This window comes from Palaemon carinicauda, chromosome 30 (assembly GCF_036898095.1).
Source record: "Palaemon carinicauda isolate YSFRI2023 chromosome 30, ASM3689809v2, whole genome shotgun sequence".
Lineage (NCBI taxonomy): Eukaryota > Metazoa > Arthropoda > Malacostraca > Decapoda > Palaemonidae > Palaemon > Palaemon carinicauda.
The window spans coordinates 65,395,253-65,422,253 of record NC_090754.1 but is presented as its reverse complement, the minus strand read 5'-3'; the positions used below and the strand labels follow the sequence as shown (position 1 = coordinate 65,422,253).

General features: G+C 46.0%; 1 protein-coding gene across 2 annotated transcripts in view; it reads left to right on the top strand.

Annotated features, from left to right (window-relative positions):
• Positions 1 to 22,053, top strand: part of LOC137623223 (delta(14)-sterol reductase TM7SF2-like) — a 98,697-nt gene extending 76,644 nt beyond the window's left edge. For both annotated transcript variants that reach the window (XM_068353944.1, XM_068353945.1), the window contains exons 6-11: positions 4,166 to 4,461; positions 11,126 to 11,215; positions 11,458 to 11,609; positions 11,853 to 11,980; positions 12,109 to 12,231; positions 20,884 to 22,053. In XM_068353944.1, coding sequence (XP_068210045.1) covers positions 4,166 to 4,461; positions 11,126 to 11,215; positions 11,458 to 11,609; positions 11,853 to 11,980; positions 12,109 to 12,231; positions 20,884 to 21,044 — 950 coding nt within the window. In that variant the 3' untranslated portion in view covers positions 21,045 to 22,053. The remainder of the gene's footprint in view (positions 1 to 4,165; positions 4,462 to 11,125; positions 11,216 to 11,457; positions 11,610 to 11,852; positions 11,981 to 12,108; positions 12,232 to 20,883) is intronic.
• Positions 22,054 to 27,001: the final 4,948 nt, after the last annotated feature.

The following is a 27,001-nucleotide window of genomic DNA, read 5'->3' as shown; positions in this document are numbered from 1 at the left end:
GTTAGGAACGAAGTGGTGAGAGTGAGAACGGGTGTAAGAAATGAGTTAGCAGCTAGAGTGGATATGAATGTGTTGAGGTGGTTTGGCCATGTTGAGAGAATGGAAAATGGCTGTCTGCTAAAGAAGGTGATGAATGCAAGATTTGATGGGAGAAGTACAAGAGGAAGGCCAAGGTTTGGGTGGATGGATGGAGTGAAGAAAGCTCTGGGTAATAGGAGGATAGATGTGATAGAGGCAAGAGAGCGTGCTAGAAATAGGAATGAATGGCGAGCGATTGTGACGCAGTTCCGGTAGGCCTTGTTGCTGCCTCCGATGCCTTTGATGACCGCGGAGGTAGCAGCAGTAGGGGATTCAGCATTATGAAGCTTCATCTGTGGTGGATAATGTGGGAGGGTGGGCTGTGGCACCCTAGTAGTACCAGCTGAACTCTGTTGAGTCCCTTGTTAGGCTGGAGGAGCGTAGAGAGTAGAGGTCCCCTTTTTGTTTTGTTTCATTTTTTTTATGTCGGCTACCCCCCAAAATTGGGGGAAGTGCCTTGGTATATGTATGTATGCATGTATTAGAAATAAATATATAAAATATTTTTTTTTATAGAATCTTGATAATATTCAGATTTTAAATCATTTAGTATATACTACTGTAAATCATTAAACAAGTTGCACTTTTTTTTTCCATTTCCAATGCTGTTCTTGCCACCAACCCTCACCATTTCCCCAAGCTTGGGACTGGCTTACATAATTACTTTATTCAGTGAAGGTTTCAAGCTAGCCCCTTCATTTCCAGGCGCCTCCCTTGATTTTAATATTGCTTCTTCTCCAGAAGCTTGGTTTATTGATAATTACCCTTGAAATTTATAAAAAAAAAAAAAAAAATATTTCCCATTTTCTTTTTATCAATGGATACATATCTCTTAGTTAAGTAATAAGACACTAGTGGTTAATGGCAATAAGCTAAGCAGTTGAGACTATTGTTTGTTTCTCTGTCACTACAACTCGACGTACCCCTCCCCGATTGTGATAAGTTTTGCTGCATTTTTAATTTTCCTTCTTCTGGATTTATTAGAAATTACTGCACGGGATAGTACTGCGGTTTAAATTACCATTGGAGTGCATTTGCTTTACTTCTCCTAACAAGCAAAGCTAGTTTGAAGTTCAAGTGCTAAAGAAACTGACTTGTAGTTTAGAGGAAAACCTAGAGAAGGCTTGGCTATACAGGTAGTTGATTTTAGCAGGTATGATGACAAATACTGTATGACATAACATGCCAACACTGTTTTGTATAATCCACAATTAACCAGACTAGTTTTGATAGTGATGTGCTTTAAAGCTCTTTAACTTATTGTATGTAGCATCCTGTGTTTAATCTCAGAAGGCCAATGTGTCTTCGCTTTTAACACCTTTACTACGAGGCAGCGGATCCACCCTCTGTAGCTATATATGAGATTTGTCACCAGAGACATGCTTATAAGGTTTATACAATAAAAAACTGATGCCAAAAGAAACATCTCTGCGAGAAAGACAGAGAAGAGAGACAGAGATGTATATGGATGTTGTTCTGTTATTCCACCAAACCTGTGACTGTCACTATGAACTGGATAATTCCTGTTTTGGGTATTTCACAGGCTTGGAAATAGAGACCGAGTACGTAAGAACGTGACATACTGCATAGAATTTCAATAAATAGAAATGATGACAGCAGGCTAACTTTTACTCGTGAAAACGATGAACAATACTAATATGAAATATGAGACACGATTATTTTGTCAAAATGATACTAGAGAAAAAGGAATATAAGAAAAAACAAATCTCGTGTGTCAACAACTCGCATTACTGGTAAAATGTTTTGGTAATTTTGTAGCAGAGTCACAGGTGGAGAACCAATAGTGGTTAAAGAATGCTACCTATTGTGATAGTGAACGCGTATGACAGCGTAGAAATACACCAAAATAGACCATACATAACCATGAATAAGGACTACAATAGCAATTGTTTGAGTTGTAGGTGGGGTAAGATGCAAGGATCCCTAAGTCTTTAACCTGGGGGAAGTAAGGGGGTTTGAGAAAATGCCTCGCGTAGGGAATGTTGCCATTTGAAAGAGAGTGGTGTGATTCTATATGGTAACATAAAAACAGATTATAGCTCTTTCAAAATCGGAAATAAGGATAGAATCTCAAAGACTTAGTTGGTTTAAAGGCTGCCCATGATTGGCAGAGGCACAGAGGCAAGGGAGAATGACATTGCCCTATCAAGCAGGACAGTGCCCTGGAGACTCGCCATGTATAAATATGATCAGTGCCCAAGCCCCCTCTCCAGTCAAGCTATATGACCAAGGAGTTCCAGGCAATGGCTGCTGATGATTCAGCAGATAGACCTACCCTTAGCTCACAAGAAACTAACGAGTTTTAGCGGGACTAAGCCCAGTCTGGCTTTCACCAGTCAGGGACGTTACCACATCGGCCACCACAACCCTCTTTGGTGGTTGGCTGAGGAAAGGAGGAGGGGGTCTAATATGGAGTGGAGGAGAACTTTTAGTGAAATTTCATGTGTGAACTGTGATATACGACTATGTGCTTATACAGTACTCTTTTGTAGGATATAAGAGTAATTTCAACGTTCATATTGTTTATATTTATAAATGGCGTATCCAGAGGTCTGTCAGTATCACTATTCATGTTTTGACGTCATCGTAGCAAAGGGGTTAACTAATAATTCTGACATTACCTGGCCGGTTGTTAACAAAAACTGATGGAGGGTAATTGTTCCAATTCCCAGTTCATTAAGCGTGCTGAATGTTCAATGTGCCTTACCAAGTCGAGATCCTCTTGTAGAGCCTCGACTTCAATGCAGTAATTACTTTAGATCCTTCTGCTGCTAAACCTTTGCATTCCAGCGCATTCCTGGTGGCTCTTTTAGACAGGTAGATTGCGAGGCAGAAGACTGATTTATTAGTGTGGATCCACTTGCTAAACTATAAGTTTAAGCAGCCTAGTTTTTCAATATGTGGGTTGCTTTTCATATCATATGATTCTCTAGCTCTTTAATGATGTTGGTGTTGCTTCAGCTAAAGCAGTGTGCGTTATTTTCCTACAAGTTTGGTCACTTGCTCATCACCTGTTAACATTAGCTGGGTAATGGTAAACATGCAAACTTTTTACTGAAATGAATCCTCTTAGGAAGTAATTGTAGGATTTCTATTCAGTGAAAGAAATATAGTGAAGAAAAAGAAATGTCAATAAACCGAGCTTCTGGAGAAAAAGCAATATAAACATCAGGGAGTTATATAACTATATTTTTGCTCCCCTTTCTTTTCAAGAGTGGACAGGCTGAAACCTTCATTGAAAATAAGTACTGTAGCACTAAATATTTCTCCTGAAAAAGAACTGCATTGAAACTTCCTTTGTTCTTGAATGGTTTCAATGCAATCCTTCAGGGAAAATTTAATTGCTACCTATTTCCAGTGAAGATTTCAACCAGGTACCTTTTAAGGGGAGGATTCTTCAACTGATACCACAGTGAAAAGACTGATGCTTGTTTTTCATGGGAAAATTTTAAACCTAATGTGGGTCATATGGGCCAAATTACATAATCCAAGTCAGTGTTGATCAGAGGAATACAATATTAATTTATATTTAGGCCTCTACTTTATACACTTTAATAAGAACAGAGTAGTAAATGTTTTAATGGTTGCTCATGAATGGCCGAGGTAAAGGACTGGACAATACCCTAGAGACTGGCCATATATACAAATGATCAGCACCAAAGTCCCCTCTCCATCAAGCTAGAACCGAGGGCGGCCAGGCAATGGCTGTTGATGACTCGGCAGGTAAACATAGGCTCCCCAAAATTCAACATTCCTAGCTCACAAGAAAGAGTAGTGATTAAACTGCCAAGCAGGAACTTTTCTTATAAGCTGCCACAATGGTATAATAATTGAATCAAAATAAATTTTACATAATTTGTACACTGGATATACATACCTTGTTCCTTTTTTCCATGATTGTAAGAACCTTTCATCTAGTCTTCATAATCCTGTTTCTACATTTGCCACTTTTCTGACTTGAAATGCTCATTGCCACATTGACATTTGCGTGAATGTGGTTGGTTTGCGAGAAGAAACCAAATGTAATAATTTATTTAATATAAATATGGTCTTGTTTCTATTGCAGGTTACATCCCAATGCTTGTAGCTCTCGCCCTAGTCCCAGCTCTGATGTATTTTGAAGTTGATGTGTTGGTAGTGTACAAACTGTATCAGCATCTATTGGCCACTGTTACAGTTTTAAGTGTTGTGTTGGCACTGCTGCTTTATATTAAAGCCCGTAATATACCTAAGGATGCCAAGAATCCAACAGGAAACACAGGGCTTTTCTTACCAGACTTGTTTACAGGCCGTGAGCTCAGCCCTGTTATTCTGGGTGTGGATGCCAAGTTTTTAATGTTTAGAGCCATGGCTCTAATGCTTGTAAGTAACATTTTCTTGATTATGATTAATTAGTGGCTATATTGCACTTAGTTATATTTTAGTGAAACCTTACTGTACAATTCAATTGCTTTCTAGATGTTGATGTCATTGTGCTGTCAAGATTCATCATTTATTGCTTTTATTCCCTTTATGGGGTTCTTCTATGATTATTTTAACTGTTTTTAGTGCATTTTCCCTAAATAGCCTTTTATAGGTTATCATTTATGCTGGGGTTTTGAGGATGTGTGTAGAAAGTACAGCAAATTAGGAAGAAATTAAGAATTAAATGTTTTAAATTTTCCTGAAACCAAGGAATAAAGAAAACTAATTCTTATGATGGCCTTATAACAGAATAATGGAGATAAAATTCAGACACCTCGTTAGGTTAAAAGTTTAGGCTACATTAAAGATAAGTATTGTACAATGTTACTTAGTGAAGAAGCTTTCAACAAAATGTATGGGAGCTAGTAACAAAGAAATTGAGGCTAAATGGCTCTTAGTACTAGCTGTACAATGGAGTTGGTTAGAAATGATTTGCAAATGATAAAAGCTTGTGAGGAATGATGGAAAATGACCAAGTGCTCACAGTATATGGAAGTTTAAAATCTACACTGGAATGAAGAAACAGAATATGTCAGCATCCTCCACCAAATATAAACCAGAGAGAATGATTAACAGTTGAATTTTTTTTTTATATAGATAAATGGAAAAGTCACAGGACCATCTGTAATAAGTAATTAAACCAATGCTGCAGACCATCTTTCTTGAATGTACATAGTCTGTCATGAAGAGTTTCCCCTGGTGTGGGAAGTTTGATAGTAATATTGTATCAAAACTGTATGCCCAATGAGGCAACAACAGTAAAAGTACCATGTGAAGAGGGAAAGATCTTGTAAATTAGACGGGCATTGCAAAAGTAACCGGTACAAAAACTGGGGATGTTATATACTGTACTTAATCATATTCTTGAATCAAGAATAAAGAATATGATAATGTAGCTTTCATAAATATTCAATAGTCAGGACTTGATCCCATTGCTGTTCATCTTATTGTGGGAATATGGTAATACACAGGAGAGAAAAGGTGTTCTTGGTAGCTGCTTAAGCAGAGGGCATAGTTAAAAGGAAAACCTTGGGAAATGGTTAATATAATTATGTGAAAATGGAATACTGGAAACAACAAGGAAAACAAATGTTACCATGACATGAAAACATGGTTGCAAAAGTAGCCATGATGGGGGTAATGTTTTAGTATGGTGAACCAAATGTAGCAAAAGCATCAAGTGTGTCTATGATTAGAAATATATTTGTTCTGATGCATTGTAACCACGGACTACTCTCTCAGGAGTTACTCTTTAGTTTAAACTTGGGACCAGAAAATTTTTCCCCTAACCAGGACTCCATTCCAGGCGAGAGGCATAAGGCCTCAGGGCGGTAATATGCCCCAGGGTATGTTCCCTGTGCAAAGCGACCCTCCACTGTCTTTGACCTTCAATGCACCAAGAAGAAGGCCATGTCAGGCCTGATAAGGACAGGGCAAAGGTCGCCATTCGCACTCTGGTCGTTGCCCAGTGTAGACCTATAGTTTTCGCACGCGACTTGAACCGTGACCTGCGTTTGCGTTTTCGCTTATTGTGTGTGCATAGTGTTTGTGTTGAGATGGATAACACTTGTGTTCAACGTCATTGTCCCGGTGAGAATGGGAAAGCGTGTTCGGCTTTTCTTTCACATTTGGAAATTGATCACCATTCTTTGTGTACCTCGTGTCGTGGTCGTGCCTGTACTCAGTGATATACCTGTAGTGAGTGTATTGAATGGTCTGAAACCAAATGGGCTCTTATGGCCACGAAGAGGAAAAAGAAAGGAAAAAAGGAACGTTCTTCCTCGAAGAAAGTCATGGGTTTGAGACCTTCGTCGAGCTGTTCTTCGGTAATTCCTTCCCTTCCGTCGATATCGCCATCGTTACAACAGATCAACGAGAGAGAAGGGACCACACCGATTCGACCGGACTACCCATTGTTATTGGCCCCTCCCCTACCGTCCCGTTCAGTGAGTTCGGCGCTCATATCCCTTCTCGGTCGATTGGAAGAAGAGATCGACAGGATGAGCGAGTCGACCGCCCCACGTGTCTCACGTGGTGCGCTCCGACTGGCTGCCAGAGCCGCCATCTTGGCCTGCCCACACGTGCGCACTGCCTCCCCTTACCGCATAGCAGTCTCGAGGATACCGGGTGCCCCCCAGCTGCCAGCGCCATCTATTAGAGCTGCCTCACAGGCCTCCTCATCGGCTCACTCCGCCGCGCCGCCATCTTAGCCTGCCGCCTCCTCATCGTCTCAAGCTGCTGCACCACCATCTTGGCCTGCCGCCTCATCATCTCAAGCTGCTGCACCGCCATCTTGGCCTGCCACCTCCGCATCGGCAGCTGCGCCGCCATCTTGGCCTGCTGCCTTCTCCAAACCCCCCCCCCCCCCATTCAGGTCTCCTACGAAGGATCCTTTGCAGTCTTGGGAAGAACAAATCCTTCAGGGGATGCCCCCGTCGTCATTCCAGCCTCCCTCGCAGGACTATAGGTGAGGGAGAGAAGAGATCCTTCAGGGGATGCCCCCGTCGTCATTCCAGCCTCCCTCGCAGGACTATAGGCGAGGGAGAGAAGAAGAGAAGGGGAGGAGGAACACACTCTTCGAGGACCCTAACGAGTTCTCCCCCTCCCGCATCGGTATTGGTGGACCTCGACCCCAAGAAGAGAAGGCTAGAGGATGCGGCAGGCAGTCGCCAGTCATCAAATATTATAGAGGTTCCCTAGACCATCACACCTCATCAAGTGGGCGTAGAGCAGAGGCTCTGCCCAGGGCTCATCCTCCCCTTCGTGGACAGGACCTCCGGAGGGGAGACTCTTCGGAGACGATGCCCACCAGTCATCGGAGGGTCCTGTAGAAGAGGGTCCCGTAGAAGAGGACCCTTCGGTGGAAGAATCCTCCTCCTCCTCCAGGGTGTTGGCGCTCATCAGGCACCCCAATAACCTGCCGGAGCCAGCCCCTGTTGTTCCTCCAGGAGAAGTTTCTTTGTTGGAAGAGCAGTTTGGCATCCTTTCCTTCGAGAAGCTCGTCCCCCTATGTCTCTCCCCTTGGCCCCATCTCTGGGCAGAAAGCTTGGGAGGATTAGTGCGGCTGTCGCCGACCCCAAGAATTCTCTGAAGGCCTCGGGGTCAATGAAGTTGTTGCCTTACCCGAGGGTAAGGCATCAAAGCTTTTACGCCCCTAAGGATTTCCCACAGACAGCCAGACCCGTAGAGGGGAACTTGGCATCCCTGTCCCCAGGATTATTGGAGGATAAGGTTACTGGGGGTTCGGTAGCCTTTTCTATCCAGGAGATAGTCGCTCTCGAGTCAGCACTGTGGTCTTCATTCTCTGTCTCCTCGTGGTTGGACCACAGCCATGGGTTCCTTGGCTCTGCAACAGCCGTGTTGGTCAGACCAGGCCAAGGAACAGTTTATGGAACTTGCAGTGTCTGGAGGGAGGGCCATCTCCTTCATAGCGGAACAGTCCCTGGTAGCCACTTCCGACATCGTCTTTTGTAGGAGGGACACAGTTCTTCACAGGATGCCGAGGAGGCTTCCCTCGAGGGAAATAAGGAACCTACGAAACTTGCTGTTGTCAAACGAGGCGCTGTTTGATGACAGGTTAATTGAAGAAGCCCTCGATAAGTGGAGGAGGGACAACAGAGATGCCGTTCTCCACAGGGCCTCCAGCTCCTCTTCCAGACATCATAATCATGGGAATAGGGAGGCTCCCAGACCAAGGCCTCCTACAGCAGTTAACAGGCTTCCGCCTCCTTCTCCACAGGCTACCGCCACTGCAGGCTGGTCCAGACACCCGCAGCCCTCCTCTGCCCCAAGCAGAAGCGCCCCTCCTAACGGTCGGCAGGGGTTCGGACAGAACCGACGACCACGCAGCAACAAGTTTCCTAGGAGGAAGTACGAAGAGAGGCCCCTCCTCTTCCATGTAGGGGGATTGATTGATTGATTTAAAGTTTTCAGGCATCCTGACATCTAAGGTCATTGACGCCGTCAGTGGGGGGGATGCCTCAATTATCGGTGGGAAGCATGGGCTGACCAGGGCGCAGACCTATGGACTGTTCAAGTCCTTCGCGATGGGTACAGATTGCCCTTCGAGGACGACCTACCCCCCCTGTTAATAACGGGTGCACAAGTCCAGACTACTACCCTCAAGGACAAGGCCAGGAGATTGGCCTTAGGAGTGGAGATCTGCGGGTTACTACAGAAAGGCACTGTCCAACGAGCACCCCTACAAGAGTTGGGGTTCTTCAGTCGGCTCTTCCTGGTAGAGAAAACCTTAGGAGGTTGGAGACCGGTGATAGACCTTTCCTTCCTCAACAAATCCATCAGGAAGACGCCTTTCAAGATGGAAACCCCTCGCACTGTCCTGGCTGCTATCAGGCAGGGGCGACTTCATGCTGTTCATAGACCTAAAGGATGCTTATTTCCAAATCCCATTACATCCCTCCAGCAGGAAGTTCATGTTCAAGTGGGAAGAAGAGGTCTTCCAGTCCTGCACCCTCTGCTTTGGTCTCTCCATAGCCCCCAAGTGTTCACGAAGGTGTCAGGCTCTCGAGGTACCTAGACGACTGGCTCCTTCTCTCGGGATCAAAGGGCGACCTCATCAAGCATAGGGACAAGTTGGTGGAATCATGCAATGAGTTGGGGATTGTCGTGAACTGGGAAAAGTCCCAACTATCTCTCTCCACGAGGACAGTGTACCTGGGAATGGATTTATGTTCGGTCCAAGCCAAGGCCTTCCCCACGTCAGAGAGGCTCGAACACCCTGGAAGAAGTCAGTCAACCGTTCCTCAGGGGGGAAACGGCCAACCTTCGTCAGTGGCAGAGGCTCGTGGGTCACCTGGTGTCCTTGGAAAAGTTGGTCCCTCGGGGCAGGATACAACTAAACAAATCCAGTGGGACGTGAAAAGACTGTTAGCTCCTCAGACCAGGAATCGTCCAAAGGAGCTCTCCCTATCGCAGGCATCCAGGGAGGCTCTCCAGTGGTAGCTGGACAAGAAGAATACACTGCCGGTGGTATCGCTCCCGGACTCTCCTCCGGAGGTAGTACTATTCACGGATGCGTCCAAGGAGGGCTGGGGAGCCCACCTGCAGGACAACTCGGTATCGGGTCAATGGAGCAAGGAGGAGAAGACCCTCCACATAAACGAGCTAGAACTACTGGCGAATTGCATGGGTTGGCAGCCAACGTTAGTCACTCTATTGGCTGGAAGGAGGCAATCCTAACCTTTGTGCCCTCCTTCGTAGCCAAGACCCAGAACCCAGCGGTCTCGGATCCACGGTTCTCGGAGGTGGTGATCCCAGCCATCCTTAAGTCAGAGGACCTTCTGCTGTGTCCGGTTAGGGCTCTCCGAAGGTACCTGGCATTGACGTCCCGCCATGAAACACCTTTTTGTCTCCACGGGCAAAGTGAGGAAGGCGACTTCGAAGAACACGATCTCTTACTGGCTCAGGGAGGTAATTCGAAGGGCGTATGTAGCGAAGGGCAAGCCGGCACCCTCGTCTGCCAGGCCCCATGATATCAGGTCCATCAGTACATCGATGGCCTTTTCTAAGAATATGTCAGTGGCACAAGTTCTTAAAGCAGGTGTGTGGAAGAGACAGAACACCTTCACTTCCCATTACCTGAAAGACTGCTCCTTAGTGTCTCGCGATGAGTAAAGACTCGGCCCCATCGTGGTTTCACAACGGGATTTAATGCCACGACTTGCACAGTGTTAACGTCCGAGGTGGGAGACGCGGTGAGTTCCATAACCCCCTCTCCAGCTACATGGCACGTATGACAGTTCTACGTTGATGGATGTCCCCCAACTTGGGTGTGTGTTATTGCAGGTTTCTTGAAGTTTCCCCACAGGCCTTCCATAACACCTTGTCATCCGCCCTTTCCTCGTTTCAGTTCCCACCTCCTAAGCCTAAGTCTCCTGAGAGAGTAGTCCGTGGTTACAATGCATCAGAACAAATATCAAATTCTTAGTAATTTGTATTTTTCCTAGCATACTTACCACGGACTACTCTCGAAGTTATGTCCCACCCTACCTACCCCGCTTGTTCTTGGAAGTAGCTGGCACTGAGACAACGGTGGCACCTGGTTCGAGTACGAATGGCGACCTTTGCCCTGTCCTTATCAGGCCTGACACGGCCTTCTTCTTGGTGCATTGTGGGTCAAAGACAGTGGTGGGTCGCTTTGCGCAGGGAACATCCCTGGGGCATATTACCACCCTGAGGCCTTATGCCTCTCGCCTGGAATGGAGTCCTGGTTGGGGGAAAAATTTTCTGGTCGCAAGTTTAAACTAAAGAGTAACTCCTGAGGGATTAGTGCGTGGTAAGTATGCTATGTAAGATGTTATCAATGACCAAAAATGTAAATAGGAAGTGGTTGGGTAAATGGGAGGAGACTCAGAAAAAGAAATTACTCTTAACTGTGGGCAAGGACTTTTTGAGTGTGGCCTTACTTCATGGATGAAGAAATTGCCAAGTGTTAAGAAACATTCCATGTGTAAATCCCATTAAGGGAAAAAGGGGTTTTACAAATTTAGGATAAAATGAAATACCTAATCATGGATTCTTAAAATCATTCTAAATCTTTCAGCTGCTGTTTAATGTGATAGTGGCAATAAAGGACTTCGATGCTAACAAAGGGCAGTATAGTCCTACACTTTTGGTAGCATGTACTTTCCAGGTGAGTATTTAGTTTTTTTTATTTTATCTTGGTTCAACTGTACAATTTTGAACATTTAAGGGGAGAATTTCTTTTCATATATATTACTAATATGTTAAAATGTATGTGGCCCCTGTATTGTGAAATAACTTCAGAACCTTTTATCAAGAAAGAACTTTTGTATTAGAAATAATGGCATACAGCATAGTGTAAGTTTGAAAAGATAATGGTAAAATTATATTAATAATTATTATACTTTACAGATCTTTGTTGCTGTTGATACAATATGGTTTGAAGAATCAATTTCGACAATGTATGAATACAACCGTGTGGGATGTGGACTATTCACCATAATTTCGTCTCTGATGTCTCCTTTCTATCTAGTGATATACTCTAGAGTTGTGCTAAACCACAGGTATTGTCACTTCATTGCTCGATGTATCTACGTTTTGCCTTGTGTGTAAATCAAGTTCATATGCATATATATTCTTATACCTTAATAATTGCAATTCATTAACATTTAATTGAACAGCAGCAGTAGAATTTTTATTTTTAATCTTATCAAAATTTGGTCAGGGAAATACCTAAAATTATTCCAATTTATTTTCTCAATTATATAAATGTAAATATTGTTGCTAACAACAATAAATATTTACAGGAATGAGTTGGAGTGGTATTTCCTCTCTCTGATTGCTGCAGTTAACCTTATTGGTTATACCTTATCCCGTGGGTCATATTCTCAAATTCACGCTTTCCGAAAAAACCCTTCAGATCCAGCCGTTGCACGTAAGTTTCTCTGAAAATACATTGGAATACAGCAGTTAGAAATACAATGTCGATGAATAATTCAATAAGATTTAGAAAATTAATTGCATTAACAAGGTTACCTATTAAGAAAATTAATACTTTTTCAGATCTTGAAAGTCTACCAACATCAGCAGGAAGAAGATTGTTGGTTTCTGGATGGTGGGGAGTTGTGAGACACCCAAATTACCTTGGCAGTATAATTTCTTTCACTTCATGGACCTTCTTGTGTGGTAAGTGAAAACGGCATTTATGATATATAGTGGTTAAAACTTGCATCTTCACGGTTGGGTTATGTTTGAATGAAAAAGGCAGATAAATATTAGGTTTTGTGTTTGAATAACTGTGATTGAATAACTGTGATAATGTTCTTAAACTGTTTAATTTAATTTATTCCTATGTGTATGTAAACCAATAATTTGTTCCGTAACTGAAATACAAACCACGCGATTTACATGGGGTAATTACTTCGGCGTAGCTGAATGACGAGGCATAAGAATTTTAACGAGGGTTTTACTACCCCACCGCTAGTTAGCGGGGGGGGGGGGGGGTAGGGAAGGAGGGTAGCTAGCTAAACCCCCCCCCTCCTCACACACCGGTGATTGCTTCACTTTACTTTTGGCTTGGGCGGAGAACAGACCTGTCTGCTCTCTACCTTGCTTTGACTGCCATATATAATCTGTTTTTGCTTTTTATTTTCACAGTGTGTTTGAAGTTGGCCTCTACTGATTATGCGTACATGCCCTGGACTTCCCGGCCGCCCTTGTGGGACTTTTATGTCGGCGGTCGACACCGATCCCCACACCTTGTGTCCTCATCGTAGAGGCCAACGGTGTGATAGCAGTAATGTATGTATCAAAGGTAAGGAGTGGTCTACCTCCCAGTGGGAGAGGTTTGCCTGATGCCGGAAGAAAAAGTCTAAAAGGGATCTTTCTCCTTCAGAGGCTTCTTTGAAAAGAGAAAATTCCAAGTTTTCTTCCGGAGCCCTTTCCTCCTCCGAAGCTCCCCCTCAAGCGGTCTCTTCTGAGAGGCCGGCGAGTGGTCGGGTAGACCGTATTGTTGTTGACCAATTCCGGGGTGCGGGAAATTGTTGCCTCCCATAGCGAGTCGGCTGTCCCTCCTACCCCGGAGGAGGATATGAACATTGATTTGTCTATCAATAACCATGATTTGTTGCAGCTTTTGGCTGCAGGGTTTGCCCTCCAGGAAAGCCTTGTTTGACATGATCAAACTTAGTGCAGCTGTCAAACAATCGCCAACTACAGCAGGGATAGATCCTTTGTGTGTTGTTGACGTTGTGACGGAGGCATCTCGTGGATCTAGTCAAACCCCTGTTCCTATTGCTGAGGTAGCTGAAGGCTTAGTTTCCCCCTCCGAACAACTTTCGAGGGAGGAACTAAGTCCTACGGCCTCTCCTGCCGGTGATTCTCCCCGCGGGGGAGTTCACTCACAGAGACTCCTCTTCGGAGGCCCTACGATGGTCAGCCTGCTGACCCCACGGCCCCTCGTGGGCGTTTAAGGTGGAAGGTTCGTCCTCCCCTTCGCCGTAGAGGCCTTCCTTCCCCTCACTGGGGAGTTAGGAGGCGCCTCTTTGGCTCCTCGTCACCACAGTCCTCTGCGGAGGAGAGGACTCGCCTTTCGCCTATCCTGTCAGCTACCACCTTAGACTTCTCCGAGGATCATTCGCGATTCCTTTTGGATAATGGTCGTCCTTCGGGACCCTGTGACCAATCTCCCTCCAAACCTGCTGACCTGCCGTCACCCTTCGAGGATGCTGATGCGCTTTACGCACCACCTGAACCTGCCATTGCGCAGGCACCGGTCTTAAGGGACTTGAGCGCAAATCTGCACCTCTTGCCCTCAAGTGCCAGGTTCAACCTGCGCGCCCTCATGCTGCTGCTGCTGCTGCCGTTCCAGTCTTAGCGCCACAGTGCTCACCTGCGCGCCCCTGTTCCTGTTACGCACCAGGGTTCCCCTATGCGCCCACATCCTTCTGCGCCCCGGCGCCCGCCAGCAGTTCCTGATCTAGCGCGCTAGCGCTCACTTGCGCACGCGTCCACCTGCACCCCAGCGTTCTACAGTTCCTGCCACGTCGTTAGAGAGAAGTCCTCTTGGAGACAGCTCCAAGGGCTATTCTGTCTCCTCGCAGATCCTTGCGCAAGGCTCCTTCCCCCCCAGACTTTCTCTCCTTCCCCTGCGGATGAGGATTACCCATCCTCACGAGGGTCGGACGAGCCGGACCATTCCCCCATCGCACGGATGGGGGAAACTCCGCCTCTCCCTGAGAAGTCTTCTCGTCCAGGGGTGGAACAGAGCCTGCACCCATCATTACTCGAGTCCTGTATCCCTCCCAGGAGGGAACCGAAGGACTCTTAAGATGATTCCCAAGTAGTCGTCAAGGATCAGACAGGAGCCAGCTAGACCTTCCGAGGGTGTCCACGTGTCCCCCCAGGAAGAGCCACTAGGGACAGGAGACTTTGCTGCCAGTCCTTCAGGAGGAGAGCACCAAAAGTCAGAACACGCATTCTGCAAGTCCTGACACTCATGAGGAACCTCGATGGGATTCCAGACCCAGAGATTCCTCCTTGTGAGGGTAAGGACACAGTCTTGGACCATGTCTACAGCACCCAGAAACCCTCTAGGGCCAGTGCAGCTTTGCCCTGGTCTCAGGGGATGAAGAGTGCCAGTGACAAGGTCGAGGGCCAGCTCTCTGAGCTTGCTTCCTCCAGTAGATCCAGCGTCGGTAACAAGCTCCTCCCTCCTCCTCAAGTCCATCAGAGGAGGTACTTTGAGATCTTTGAGGAGTCTTGTTTGGGCCTTCCAATTCACCACTTCGTGGAAGAACTCACCGGGGGAGTCCCTCTAGAGAGAGACTCCAACCGGCACGTGTCCTATTCAGTTACTGAGATCCTAAGTCAGGAGAAGATAGCGAAGTATGCCATGCAGGTAACTTCATGGCTTGACATCTGGCTGGGGTCTCTGGGCATCCTGGTGCGGTCTGAGGACCTCTCCAAAGAAAGCACCAGGAAGGCACTGGAGATGTTCTTGCTCTCAGGCACGCGGACCATCGAGTTTCTGGCCCACCAAGTCTCGAGCTTGTGGGCCAATACGATTCTCAATCGACGAGACGCAGTGGCTGAGAGATTCCACCAGAAGGTCCCCAGTTCGGATGTTAGCAGGCTCAGACACTCTTCCGTGCTCGGTAAGAGTTTGTTTGAGCCTAAGGACGTGGAGCTCACCGCTGAGTGGTTGAGGAAGTCCAACCCGGATTCCTTCATCCATAGGGCCCTGACATCGAGGCCCTATAAACCTCCAGCGGCCCAACAGCCCCGTCCGGCTAAGGACACAAAAAAGACGACAGCAGCAAAGCCGAAGGTGTCTAAGCCCTTTCCTGCCAAGAAGTCCTCCGAGGCCATAAACGCTAGGGTTGGCAGTCCCCCCTGCATGTCCACCAGTGGGGGGATACCTACAATGTTGCGCGGCAAGGTGGCAGCAACTCGGGGCAGATACCTGGACGATTTCCGTGATCGGTCAGGGTTATCGCGTCCCATTCACAGCTTCTCTACCTCCCCTGACAGCGAATCCAGTGTCATTGAACTCCCTTACTATGGGATCAGTAAGGGGGCAGGCCCTCCGGGCAGAAGTCCAGACCATGTTGAAGAAGGACGCTCTCCAAGCGGTAGTAGACGGGTCCCCAGTCGACTTTTTCTTGTAAAGAAGGCGTCTGGAGGCTGGAGACCAGTCATCAACCTCTCAACCCTGAACGGGTTTGTCAAACAGACTCCGATCAGTATGGAGACGGCAGACACGGTCAGACTTGCAGTGAGACCACAAGACTTCATGTGTACACTGGACCTGAAGGACGCGTACTTCCAGATCCCAGTCCATCCGTCTTCAAGGAAGTACTTTTGATTTTGCCTAGACAACAAGATCTACCAGTTCAAGGTGCTGTGTTTCGGTCTCTCCACAGCCCCCCAGGTGTTCACCAGTGTTCACCCTGATATCATCGTGGGCTCACAGGCCCGGCATCCGTCTCCTTTGTTATCTGGACGACTGGCTGATCCTAGCGGACTCAGAGGCAACCCATCTTTGCCACTGAGACAAGCTCCTCGAAGTTTGCCAGGATCTAGTGATCATGGTAAATCTCGAGGGGTCCTCTCTGCAGCCCTCTCAGAAACTGGTATACCTAGGCATGGTCATAGACACCAATCTCCACAAAGCCTTCCCATCAGATGACAGGATAGCAAGGCTGAGGAAGGTCGCGAGGCCTTTCCTCAATCGAGAAGAACTCCCAGCCCAAACGTGGCTTCGTCTCCTCGGCCACCTCTCCTCCCTGCCCAGTTTCGTTTCCAACGGTTGCCTCAGAATGAGATCTCTCCAGTGGCAACTCAAATCCCGGTGGAATCAAGGTCACGATTCCCCGGACACTTTGTCCGTTCAGGGTCCTGCGGAACGGACAGACTTCCAGTGGTGGGTGGCGAACGAGAACCTGCGAAAGGGAGTCCTTCCCCCGGATTTGATGTTGTTCTCGGAAGCATCAAAGAAAGGGTGGGGGGCCCACGTTCTGAACCACAGGACCTCAGGCCTGTGGTCAGAATCAGAAAAGTACCTTCACATAAACCTGCTAGAAATGAAAGCAGTGTTCCTGGCACTCCAGAAGTTCCACCATGTCCTGGCGGGCCACTCTGTGGTGGTGGTGGTGATGCGCGACAACACCACAGTGGTGGCTTATATCAACAAGCAGGGAGGTACCTTTTCAGAACAGCTATCCCATCTTGCAGTAGAGATTCTGAGATGGTCCTAAGTCCACTCGATCACACTAGCGGCTCGCTTCATTCCAGGCAGAAGGAATGTGCTCGCCGACAGTCTGAGCAGAGCGACGCAGATAGTGAGTACCGAGTGGTCTTTGGATCGTCAAGTAACCAACAAAGTCCTGACTTTGTGGCATTCCCCGACGGTAGATCTGTTCGCTACAGCGCTGAACTTCAAGCTCCCGTTGTACTGCTCCCCGGTCCCGGACTCCAAGGCTCTCTGGCAGGATGCCTTCCAACAATGGTGGGACAACATCGATTTGTATGCCTTTTCCCCGTTCTGTCGGATGAGGAGGGTGCTCAACAAGACCAGATCTATCAATGACCCTGATAGCTCCGCTATGGCATCATGCAGAATGTTTCCTGGACCTTCTGCAACTCCTCACGGAGGTTCCGAGAGGACTCCCTCCACGTCACGAGCTACTCAAACAACCACACGCTAACATCTTCCACAAAGCCATAGCTTCGCTTCGACTTCACGCCTAGAGACTATCCAGCATCTCCTCACGGAGAGAGGATTTTCACAACAAGTTGCGAATAGGATGTCTGGTCACCTGTGCAAGTCATTCGCAGGGGTCTACCAGGCGAAGTGGCGAGTCTTCTGTGGTTGGTTCGTGGAAGGGGTATCTCTCCACTTGATGCCACTATTCCAGTTCCTCGTGTATTTGCGGGAGGAAATGTGCCTTTCAGTCTGCAGTGAAAGGCTATCGCTCAGCCTTAAAGGAATGGACATTTCTTCCTCGCTGGAACTTTCCCTTCTCATATGGAGTTATGAACTTACCTGCCCTCAGTCGGAACGTTGTTCAAGCTCTCAGGTCTCTGAAGAGACCTCCCTACGAACCATTACGCCAGGCTTCAGATCGCCACCTTACCTGGAAGACGGTTTTCCTGCTAGCACTGGCCTCGGCCAAGCGAGTCAGTGAACTGCATGGTCTCTCATACAACATCGCCCATTCAAGGGGATGGGGGGAGTTAACGTTCAGCTTTGTCCCTGAGTTTGTTGCCAAGACTCAGAATCCGGGAGTGCCGGACCCTAGGTTCGACTCTTTCCAGGTTTCGAGTCTTCGTTCTGTAAAAGATGACCCAGACCATTTCCTACTGTGCCCAGTGAAGTCTGAGGTTGTGTCTTAAAAGAACAGCTGCAGTTCGTCCCCGGGTGCAAGCCTTGTTTGTGAGCACCGGGAAAACGAAGAGGAGGGTCACCAGGAATACTATCTCGGCCTGGATTCGCAAGGTAATACATCTGGCCTTGAATCCTGACCCTTCTCCGTCACGTCGCACTAGAGCGCATGATGTTAGGGGCATAGCTACGTCCCTGGCCTTCAAGAAAAATTATTCAGTGACGCAGGTCCTTCAAGCTGGGGTGTGGAAGCGTCAGACCACCTTCACGGCTCACTACCTGCAAGACGTGACACACAGGAGGCTCGATACGTTCTCTATCGGCCTTGTGGTGGCTGCACAACAGCTGGTCTAACCTCAGGCTCCTTAATGGACAAGTAGCAGAAGGTTGAGGCCTCAGCATTGTTACCCGGTTTTAGTCTGCATGAATGAAAAAATCTGTCTGGCCCTTATTCTTTTCTTCATCCTCTCCTCCCTTGGAGGAAGCAGCATCCTGGGTTCTCTGCACAGCTGACCTTGAACCACTGCAGGTAAACCATGCTCCCTTGTGTTCCCAGTATTAAGTGTAATACTGTCATGTCCCCATACCAGGGAACCTTCCCTTCCGACCTCCCTCCTTGTCATCCTGCCGTTAACTTGGCTGCCTCCGTATGGACCCTTCTCGTTCAACTGCTGTCTTTACCTTACCCTTTTCTACAGGGAACATATGGATTTACTGAGGGGAAGGAGTGTGGCCTTTCAGAACTTAACTTCGGTCTATCTCTTCTCAAGGCTGTTTTTCATGGACTTCTGATTATTTATCTTAAGTGAAATTATAAATTTTATAAAAATTTAAATTTTCAGCTTTGTAACCAAAGATTTAAAAATAATTGTAATTCTTATTTTATTACAGTTATTCTCCATTCTTCTCCCGTCAATGTCGATCAGCGAAGGGAGTGCACTGCTCTTATTTTATGTTTGTTCCCTAGGTAGTCTCCTTTCCTGATGTGGACCAGGTGTTCCCCTCCCAAGGGAAATATTTTTGTTACAGAGTTTATTTTATGTTTCCTCAGTTAGTGATGCAGTTCATTTTTGTTCAACTGAGAGCCAACGATGGAGATCTGTTCCGTACATGCCTGGGGAATGTGCTGTCACTGCCAGCCCCCAGAGGACTTCATCTTTTCTCCTTAGAAGTACGCCCATGGAAGCTCCTGATCAGAACTTCATCTTCAAGGAACTAGCTCCGGCTGCGCTTACTCTGGCAGCAATCTTGGCAGATCATCTTAGACCACTGCCAAGAGTTTGCTCCAAGGGTTGGAGTACTTTACCTTCCGAGGGAGAGTTTTCCTCCCCAGTTGTTGGGTTTTTTCTCCATTCCAAGGGAAAATTTCCCTACGTCTTCATCACCACTTCATTGATTCTGACCACTTCATTGGCTCCAACTGCTGTAGCTGTCTTCGCTTCGACTACGCTCTGCTTGCCGAGTGGCTCTTCCTTCGGGGGCGGAGCATAGTCTTAGGTAAGTCTCTCCTTTGAAGTGATCACCTCTCGTCTGAGAGAGGGGCCACTCATAGAGACGCTTCTTAGGTTTTAAAGCAACGCATCTTTCCCCGGCAGAGAAGCCTCCTCTTCCCGGACATAATCTTGACGATACTGCAGTCAGTACTCGGACTTCGGTCCTGGACTCGCCTGGATCATTCGCGAATCCCGTAGGTGGATGTTCACCCTTCAAAAGGGCACATCCCGGTTCCAGTTCAACCTTCACGGCGACCTGCTGACCTGCCCTCACCGTTTCCGTCTCTCCTACTCATCATCTGCTGGCTCGTGCCGTCCCTTGTATGTGTTTAGCTGCGTGGCATCGCCCTCCAATACATCAGCACTCGCCACAATCATGTCAGGTGCCCCAATTTTTAGGTAAAGCCAGTTTCAGAAACATGGAAGAGAAAGTCTCATCTCAACTACCACTGAAATCAAAGTGGGGATGTTGTGAGTGAGCAGGGAGGGGGTGGGGGGTAGTTGCTTCCCTGCTACCCCCATTGGCAACAACTGAACTGGTTGTTGATTCCTCATGAAAGTTTTTATAGCGTGTTCCAGCTTGTGCTGTTATCTTCTCCTAAGTAAAGAACGATGGTTTGTATTCATGTCAGAACAAACATAAATACAAAGAACAAATTATATGATAACATTTAAATATTGTATACTTACTTAGCATGCATGTTGGGAATAATGCATCTTGAAAAGACACCATCCTTTGAAGGCTACAAGCTAATCTCAAGTCAAATTAGGCTCCATGTTCTCACAATTTTCCTTATTGTGGCGAGGCAATCTTCTTCAGCTCTGTTCTGGCTATTTGGCTATATCCCCATTCAATTGAAATATAATGGAAACCATTAAAAGAAGGTTCATATACAACGTTTTCAAGTACAGTAATACTTGATTTAAAATAGAAATTTGCATTTCTCATGAAATGATGAAATATTGTCTTTCAAAGAAAAATTTTCTTTTATAATTGAATTGCATTAAATAAAATTAACTATAGTCTACAGTATACAAAATTTACATAAAATGTCTGAAATAGTAAAACAGGAACTCATATATGTTGTACCTAAGTGTGGACTCATTTTTTTTTTTCATTCTAATTATTTAAAAATGAAATACTTGTAATTTTACTCTGACTATATGTACAGTATGGGGGTATATAGTTTTCTTCATGTTCTGGATCTTGTAAATTTTTTATTATATTAGGATTAGAAACCCCCTACTCCACCTTTTACTCTTATTAAAATGGAAGTAACATTTTACTGTGGCTTATATATATATATATATATATATATATATATATATATATAGTACAATTTAACTGAAGTACCAATAATTTACTGTAATCTAAGGCAAATAATAAAGTATAACTAATATATTTTGGTACATTTGGGTAAAACATGCACTACAAAAATGTTTTAAATTTAATCTTTGCAGGCTTTAACTTGGCTCTTCCTTGGCTTATCCTTGCTTTGACGTGCAGTGCTTTCATACAGAGGATTTACGAAGTGGAGAAGGATTGTAAAAGAAAGTATGGGACTGCTTGGGATAGTTATACGGAGAGAGTAAAATATCGTCTGATACCCAAAGTATTTTAATGATGTCAAGTGTGGAGATTAAGCCACTTTTTATCTGAACAAAAACTAAAATTGGTCGAAATATCTAAATTTGTCTTATGTATTGTTTTTAATTTTTTTTTTTAAAGGATATTTTTATATATATACTGTATTTAAATTTTAAAGCATTTAAGATTAAAAAAAAATAAAAACATTGGTAAACTGGAAACTAGTTGCAATATGAAGTTACTAAATTGGAATTTGGTATTTATAACTCTTAAACTAAAATATGGAAATTATATAGTCTGGAGGATTACAAGCAACCATGACAACGTTCCCCCATTACACTAGCAAATAGCCTTATTTTTAATTTTTTTTTAACTGATAGGATTTAAATGTACATAGATTTATCAAACATTATACCAGATGGGAATCATTTACAATTTAGCCCTAAGTACAAAATGTACATATATATTTTAAGATATTTTACAGTGAATAAAGTCTGAACAAAGTAGTGCTTCTCCTCTTAACTTTTAAAATAATTTATCTTATAACTTTTAAAATAATTTATCTGAGGACTGAGAGTTTCTATTTAATTTCTCTTAATTATATAAGCTGGCTGTGCAATTATCTTTCTCTTCTGACAAATGACAATTATGTTTCTAATTGATCTCAGGCTTAGATTTATTTCCTTGAAAAGTAGATTTTGATGAGACCCAAAGATTTATTTTCCATGAAAAGTAGATTTTGACAAAACATTTTGTTTAAAAGATCAGTTTTAAATTTAACACACTGACTACTAATATTGGATAACACATTGGAATTTTAGAGATTATATATTTTGCATTCTTTAGATAATGCATGCCCTTTTTTTAGGATTTTATGTATTTAAGTTGTAAAGATCAAATTTGTATCAATCTTATTTTGTATATAAGTAATTAATTTTAATCTTAATTTTCTGTGTAGCTATAAGTAGCTTGTACAGTAATATGCAAGTGTCAAGAATAAGTTTTGAGATTTTTGTAATTAAAAACTATGCCATAATTAATAATTTATTTATCCTGTCAATTTAGAATAATACTCAATCTGCTTCTTGAGGTTTTTACACTTTTTATTAAACAAATGATGTAAGGAAATATACAACAGGAAATGCTCTCTAGACGGCACTACTTTGATGAAGTTGGAAGTTCCGTGATGCTTTAAGGCCCAGATCGCCTAAACGCAATGATAATAAAAGATAAACTATTTTACTTAGTAACTAGATATTTTCAGGGAACAAGTTATATTACAATTACCAACATTATATGAGAATAACTCGATGCCTCTTTCTTCACGATAGGTTACAGACAGGTGGGAAAAGTGAATTTACGTGAATAAATACAACACACTACGGTGGGGTGACTCCTAACCTAAAAAGTTGCTGCCCCTTGCCACGACCCACTGCCTAATTGTTTTAATGTGTTTTCTACAACAGTTTATAAATCATATGGACAGTACAATACATTTGCACACATGTTCACTACATACTAGACAGTAAGCTTACACAGTACAGTATTGTCCTAAGCTAAAGTTTGCAGTCATAGTCGTCATCCCCTTACTGTTCTGTATAACAAAATTAGTTGCACTCTAGGGAGTGATACTGAGCTGTAACCTAACACACACACACACAAATCTATAATGATTCCGAAACAAAATTTAATTTAGAGAGAAAGCCAGATATATACAGTATATATATATCTACACCCTCTGATGGTCCAGCACTTTGCTGCAGTAGAGGGGCTTGAGTGTCCCAATGATGGGCTGGGCAATGGCGGTGGGGTAGTTTATCCACCCTGGCAGGCTCAAACATACCGCTAAGGCCAAATCTGAGAGACCAGACCAAGACTGACCCCTATAGGCCTTCTCCTTTATTTTAAGATAGGCAAAGGCTAGGAGAAGGAAAACTCCAAAATCAAACCAACCAAGACCCCAACGGCGGAGCTTCCCAGCGCTGGCGGAAGAGGGGAATGCCTGTCGGGCAGGCAACAAGGCGGGCCTTGACATAACAAGAACCCGGCAGCCCGATGCAACCAACATCGGAGAAGCCGCCTATCTCATATGTCTTGAGCCGCGGTGAAAATGATGTGGGTCAAGTGTGTGTGCGTGGCCGTTGCAAAGCCACGACCACCCAAAACAATATACCCAGCTACTGGCATTCTGTCGTTTCCTCCACCCTTCTTCATCTCTTTCTCACCATCATCATCATCATCATCACCACCAGAAAGTCCTGAGGCGACAGCACAGTGGGTGAAGGGGGCAGGCCTGGATAGCTGGAAGCCCTTAGCCCACGACTGCACTCAGGCGGCGAGTCTAAGATTCAGTCGCTCTCTGGTGACGGTGCCGTGACACCTGAGTTCGGCAGCTGGACCCGTGACTGGGCTGGCCTATTGAGGACACCGCAGCCCACCCCACATGGGGAGGCCCCTAGAAAAGGTGGGGTAAACATCGGACACGGCAAACCCGTCTGGTCAGCTCACCGTGGCTGGCGGACATCCCACTAATGCGGTCGAAATAACAAGAAAAAATATTAACCTTAGGTGCGTGGAACATACGCACCCTCCAAGACGTGACGAACACCAACCGCCCGGAACGACGTACAGCCCTCGTCTGCAAGGAGCTAGCTCGCTTCATTGTTGATGTGGCGGCTCTTAGCGAGACCAGACTACCCGAAGAGGGCAACATCAGGGAAGCTGGAACAGGCTACACCATCTTCTGGAAAGGCAAGGCCCTAGAGGAGCCTCGCATCCACGGTGTCGGCTTCGCCATCCGTTCCCAGCTAGTGCAGCAGCACAACCTCGCTCCCAAGGCCATCAGTGAGCGCCTGATGACTCCGCATCCCCATCACGCGGGACAGACATCTCACCCTGATCTCTGTCTACGCCCCGACTATGACCTCAAACGATGATAAAGCTGCCTTCTACACCCAGCTCGACCGCACCATCCAGGCAGTGCCCGCCAATGACAAGCTCGTTGTGCTTGGCGACTTTAATGCCCGAGTAGGCAAAGACCATCGCCTGTGGGAGGGAATTATCGGCCGCCATGGCATTGGAAATTGCAACGCCAATGGCCAACTCCTACTGGGTCTGTGTGCAGAACACCAACTTGTGGTAACCAACACCATCTTCCAGTTCCCAAAGCGACAAAAGACCACATGGAGACACCCACGGTCTAAACACTGGCACACCCTGGACTACGTCCTGACCAGAGCCAGAGATCGAGGAGACGTCCGCATCACCCGATCCATGCCCGGAGCGGACGACTGCTGGACGGACCACAGACTCCTCATCTCCCGACTCTCCGTGACGACCCTACGACCACCCAGAAGGGCACCTGACAGCGTACCACACCAACGCTTTGATTGTATTAAGCTCCGCAACCCACAGGTGGCACAGAACTACAAGGAGGCCTGCGAACAATACCCCCGTGGGTCAGGCCACTGTTGAGCACCACTGGACCACCCTCAGAAACGCCATGGCCCGTGCCGGAGGAAACACTAGGCTACACCACCAAGAAACGGCAGGATTGGTTTGATGAGAATGATGCTACCATCTCTCTTCTCATTGAAACCAAACGACAAGCACGCCTGACTTTGGAAAACCATCCAACAGCAGCTAACAAATGTGCTCACAAGGTGGCTGAAGCTGGTTGCCAGAGAGGTATCCGTGAAGCCCAGAACACCTGGTGGCAAAGAAAAGCTGCAGAAATACAGTTTCGCTGACCAACGTGACCTGCGCAGCTTCTATGCAGCAACAAAGGAAATATTCGGTCCCACACGGTCATCAGTGGGCAGCCTGAAGGACGCGGATGGGGCCACGACCATCACCGACAGCGATTGATTGATTGATTGATTTAAAGTTTTCAGGCATCCTGACATCTGAGGTCATTGACGCCGGTAACAATTAACTTATGTATACAAAAATAAAAAATAAAATAAAATAAAAAATAAAAGAGTATTCAATTAAAATCATAAAAGTTGAATGTCATAAAAGTTAAATAATTTTCAGAAGACCTGCTTCTGAAATAAATCTAAAAATGCCACTTGCATGGTAGGACACATCATTTCCAAGAATCTTGGCAAGGATGAACCTGCCACCCTCACCTCGAGCCTCAAACAAATATCTATTCCTTAAGTTGTTATAATTGGGGCATTCAGTCAACAAATGCCTCACTGTTAAAGGTACTAAACAGTCGTCACAATACGGTCGCTGTTGGCCCTTCAGCAGAAACTCATGTGTCAACCGAGTGTGACCAATACGGAGGGCATCCTGGCCAGGTGGAGGTCTCACTTTGAGAACCTCCTCAATGACCAAGCAGACACCCCAGACGATCTCCTGCGAATGACCCCGCAGCATCCCGTCCGTCACTGGATGGCACTACCACCCTCCATCCATGTGTTCAACAAGGCCCTGCAGCCCATGAAGCCCGGCAAAGCCCCAGGGCCAGACAACATCCCGTTGGAGCTCCTCACTCACGGTGGCCCCGGCTTGAGGAACCGTTTGATGCTCCTTATACTGAAAATATGGGAGACCAAGAACCCCCCCAGTGACTTCCGCGATGCAAACATCACTAGCATCTTCAAGAAGGGAGACAGGGAGAACTGTAACAACTACCGGGGAATATCACTACTAAGCATCGCGAGTAAGATTTTCGCTCGGATTCTCCTTGACCGCCTCCTTATTCTCCCAGAAGACGTCCTGCCAGAGTCCCAGTGCGGCTTTCGACCTTCCCGCGGGACCATAGACATGATCTTCTGTGCGCGACAACTACAAGAGAAGAGCCTCGAACAACAACAGCCCATAATGTTCATCTTCTGGGATTTGAAAAAGGCCTTCGACAAAGTACCTCGACCTGCCATGTGGGCTGTCCTCAAAAGATATGGCTGCCCACCCGATTTTGTCAAGCTGGTGCGTGCCCTCCATGACGGAATGGTTGGGAGAGAGTGCCACCAGAACTCTCTTTCAGACCCATTCCCCATCAACGGCGGCCTGAAGCAGGGCTGTGTTCTGGCCCCGACGTGTTTCTCGCTATACACCGCAGCAATGCTCAACGAGATTCCCCCAGACACACCCTCAGTCGACCTACGTTTCCGCATGGATGGAGGCGCTTTCAACCTCGCTAGACTCCGCGCCAGAACCAACACCACCTTGTGTGCAGTGCGAGAACTGCAGTATGCTGACGACAATACCACCCCAGGTCAGACGGCAGAGGACCTGCAGTCGTTAGCTGATGCATACAACTCTGCCTACGAACGTTTTGGGATGCAAGTCAACTCAGACAAAACCAAGACCCTCGTCCAACATCCACCAGGACTGATGCTCCCCAACTTCAATACCACAGTGAATGACAAACCGTTAGAACAGGTGGACCAGTTCTCCTACCTAGGGAGCATCCTAACATCAGCTCCCATAAGCAAAAAGGACGTGGAGAACAGAATCAGGGCAGCCCACTCCGCCTTTGGCCGACTCAACTGCCGCGTATTTAACAACCACGCACTAACAATCCTCCTACCTAGGATTTCGACTCCAAAGGAAAAATTATGCCTTCAGGGCCATGCCCTTCGGGCTCAACGGATCTTCACCAAGCTGGCAGATGCCATCGTCCAACAGCTCCGTCTTCAGGGCATCCAAGTGATGGCCTACCTAGACGACTGGTTAGTCTGGGCGACATCGCCCGAAGATTGTGTAAGAGCCTGCAACAAAGTCACCCAGTTCCTAGAGCATCTGGGATTCAAGATTGATTGATTGATTGATTGAAAGTTTTCTGGCATCCTGACATCTAAGGTCATTGACGCCGATACCATTTACTGTATATGAAAATTAAAAGCAAATTCGATTAAAACCATAAAAAATTAAGAAGTCCTTACAATAGTTAAATAGTTTTCAGAAGACCTGCTTCTGAAATAAATCTAAAAATTCCGCTCGCATAGTAAGACACATCATGTCCAAGAATCTTGGCAAGGA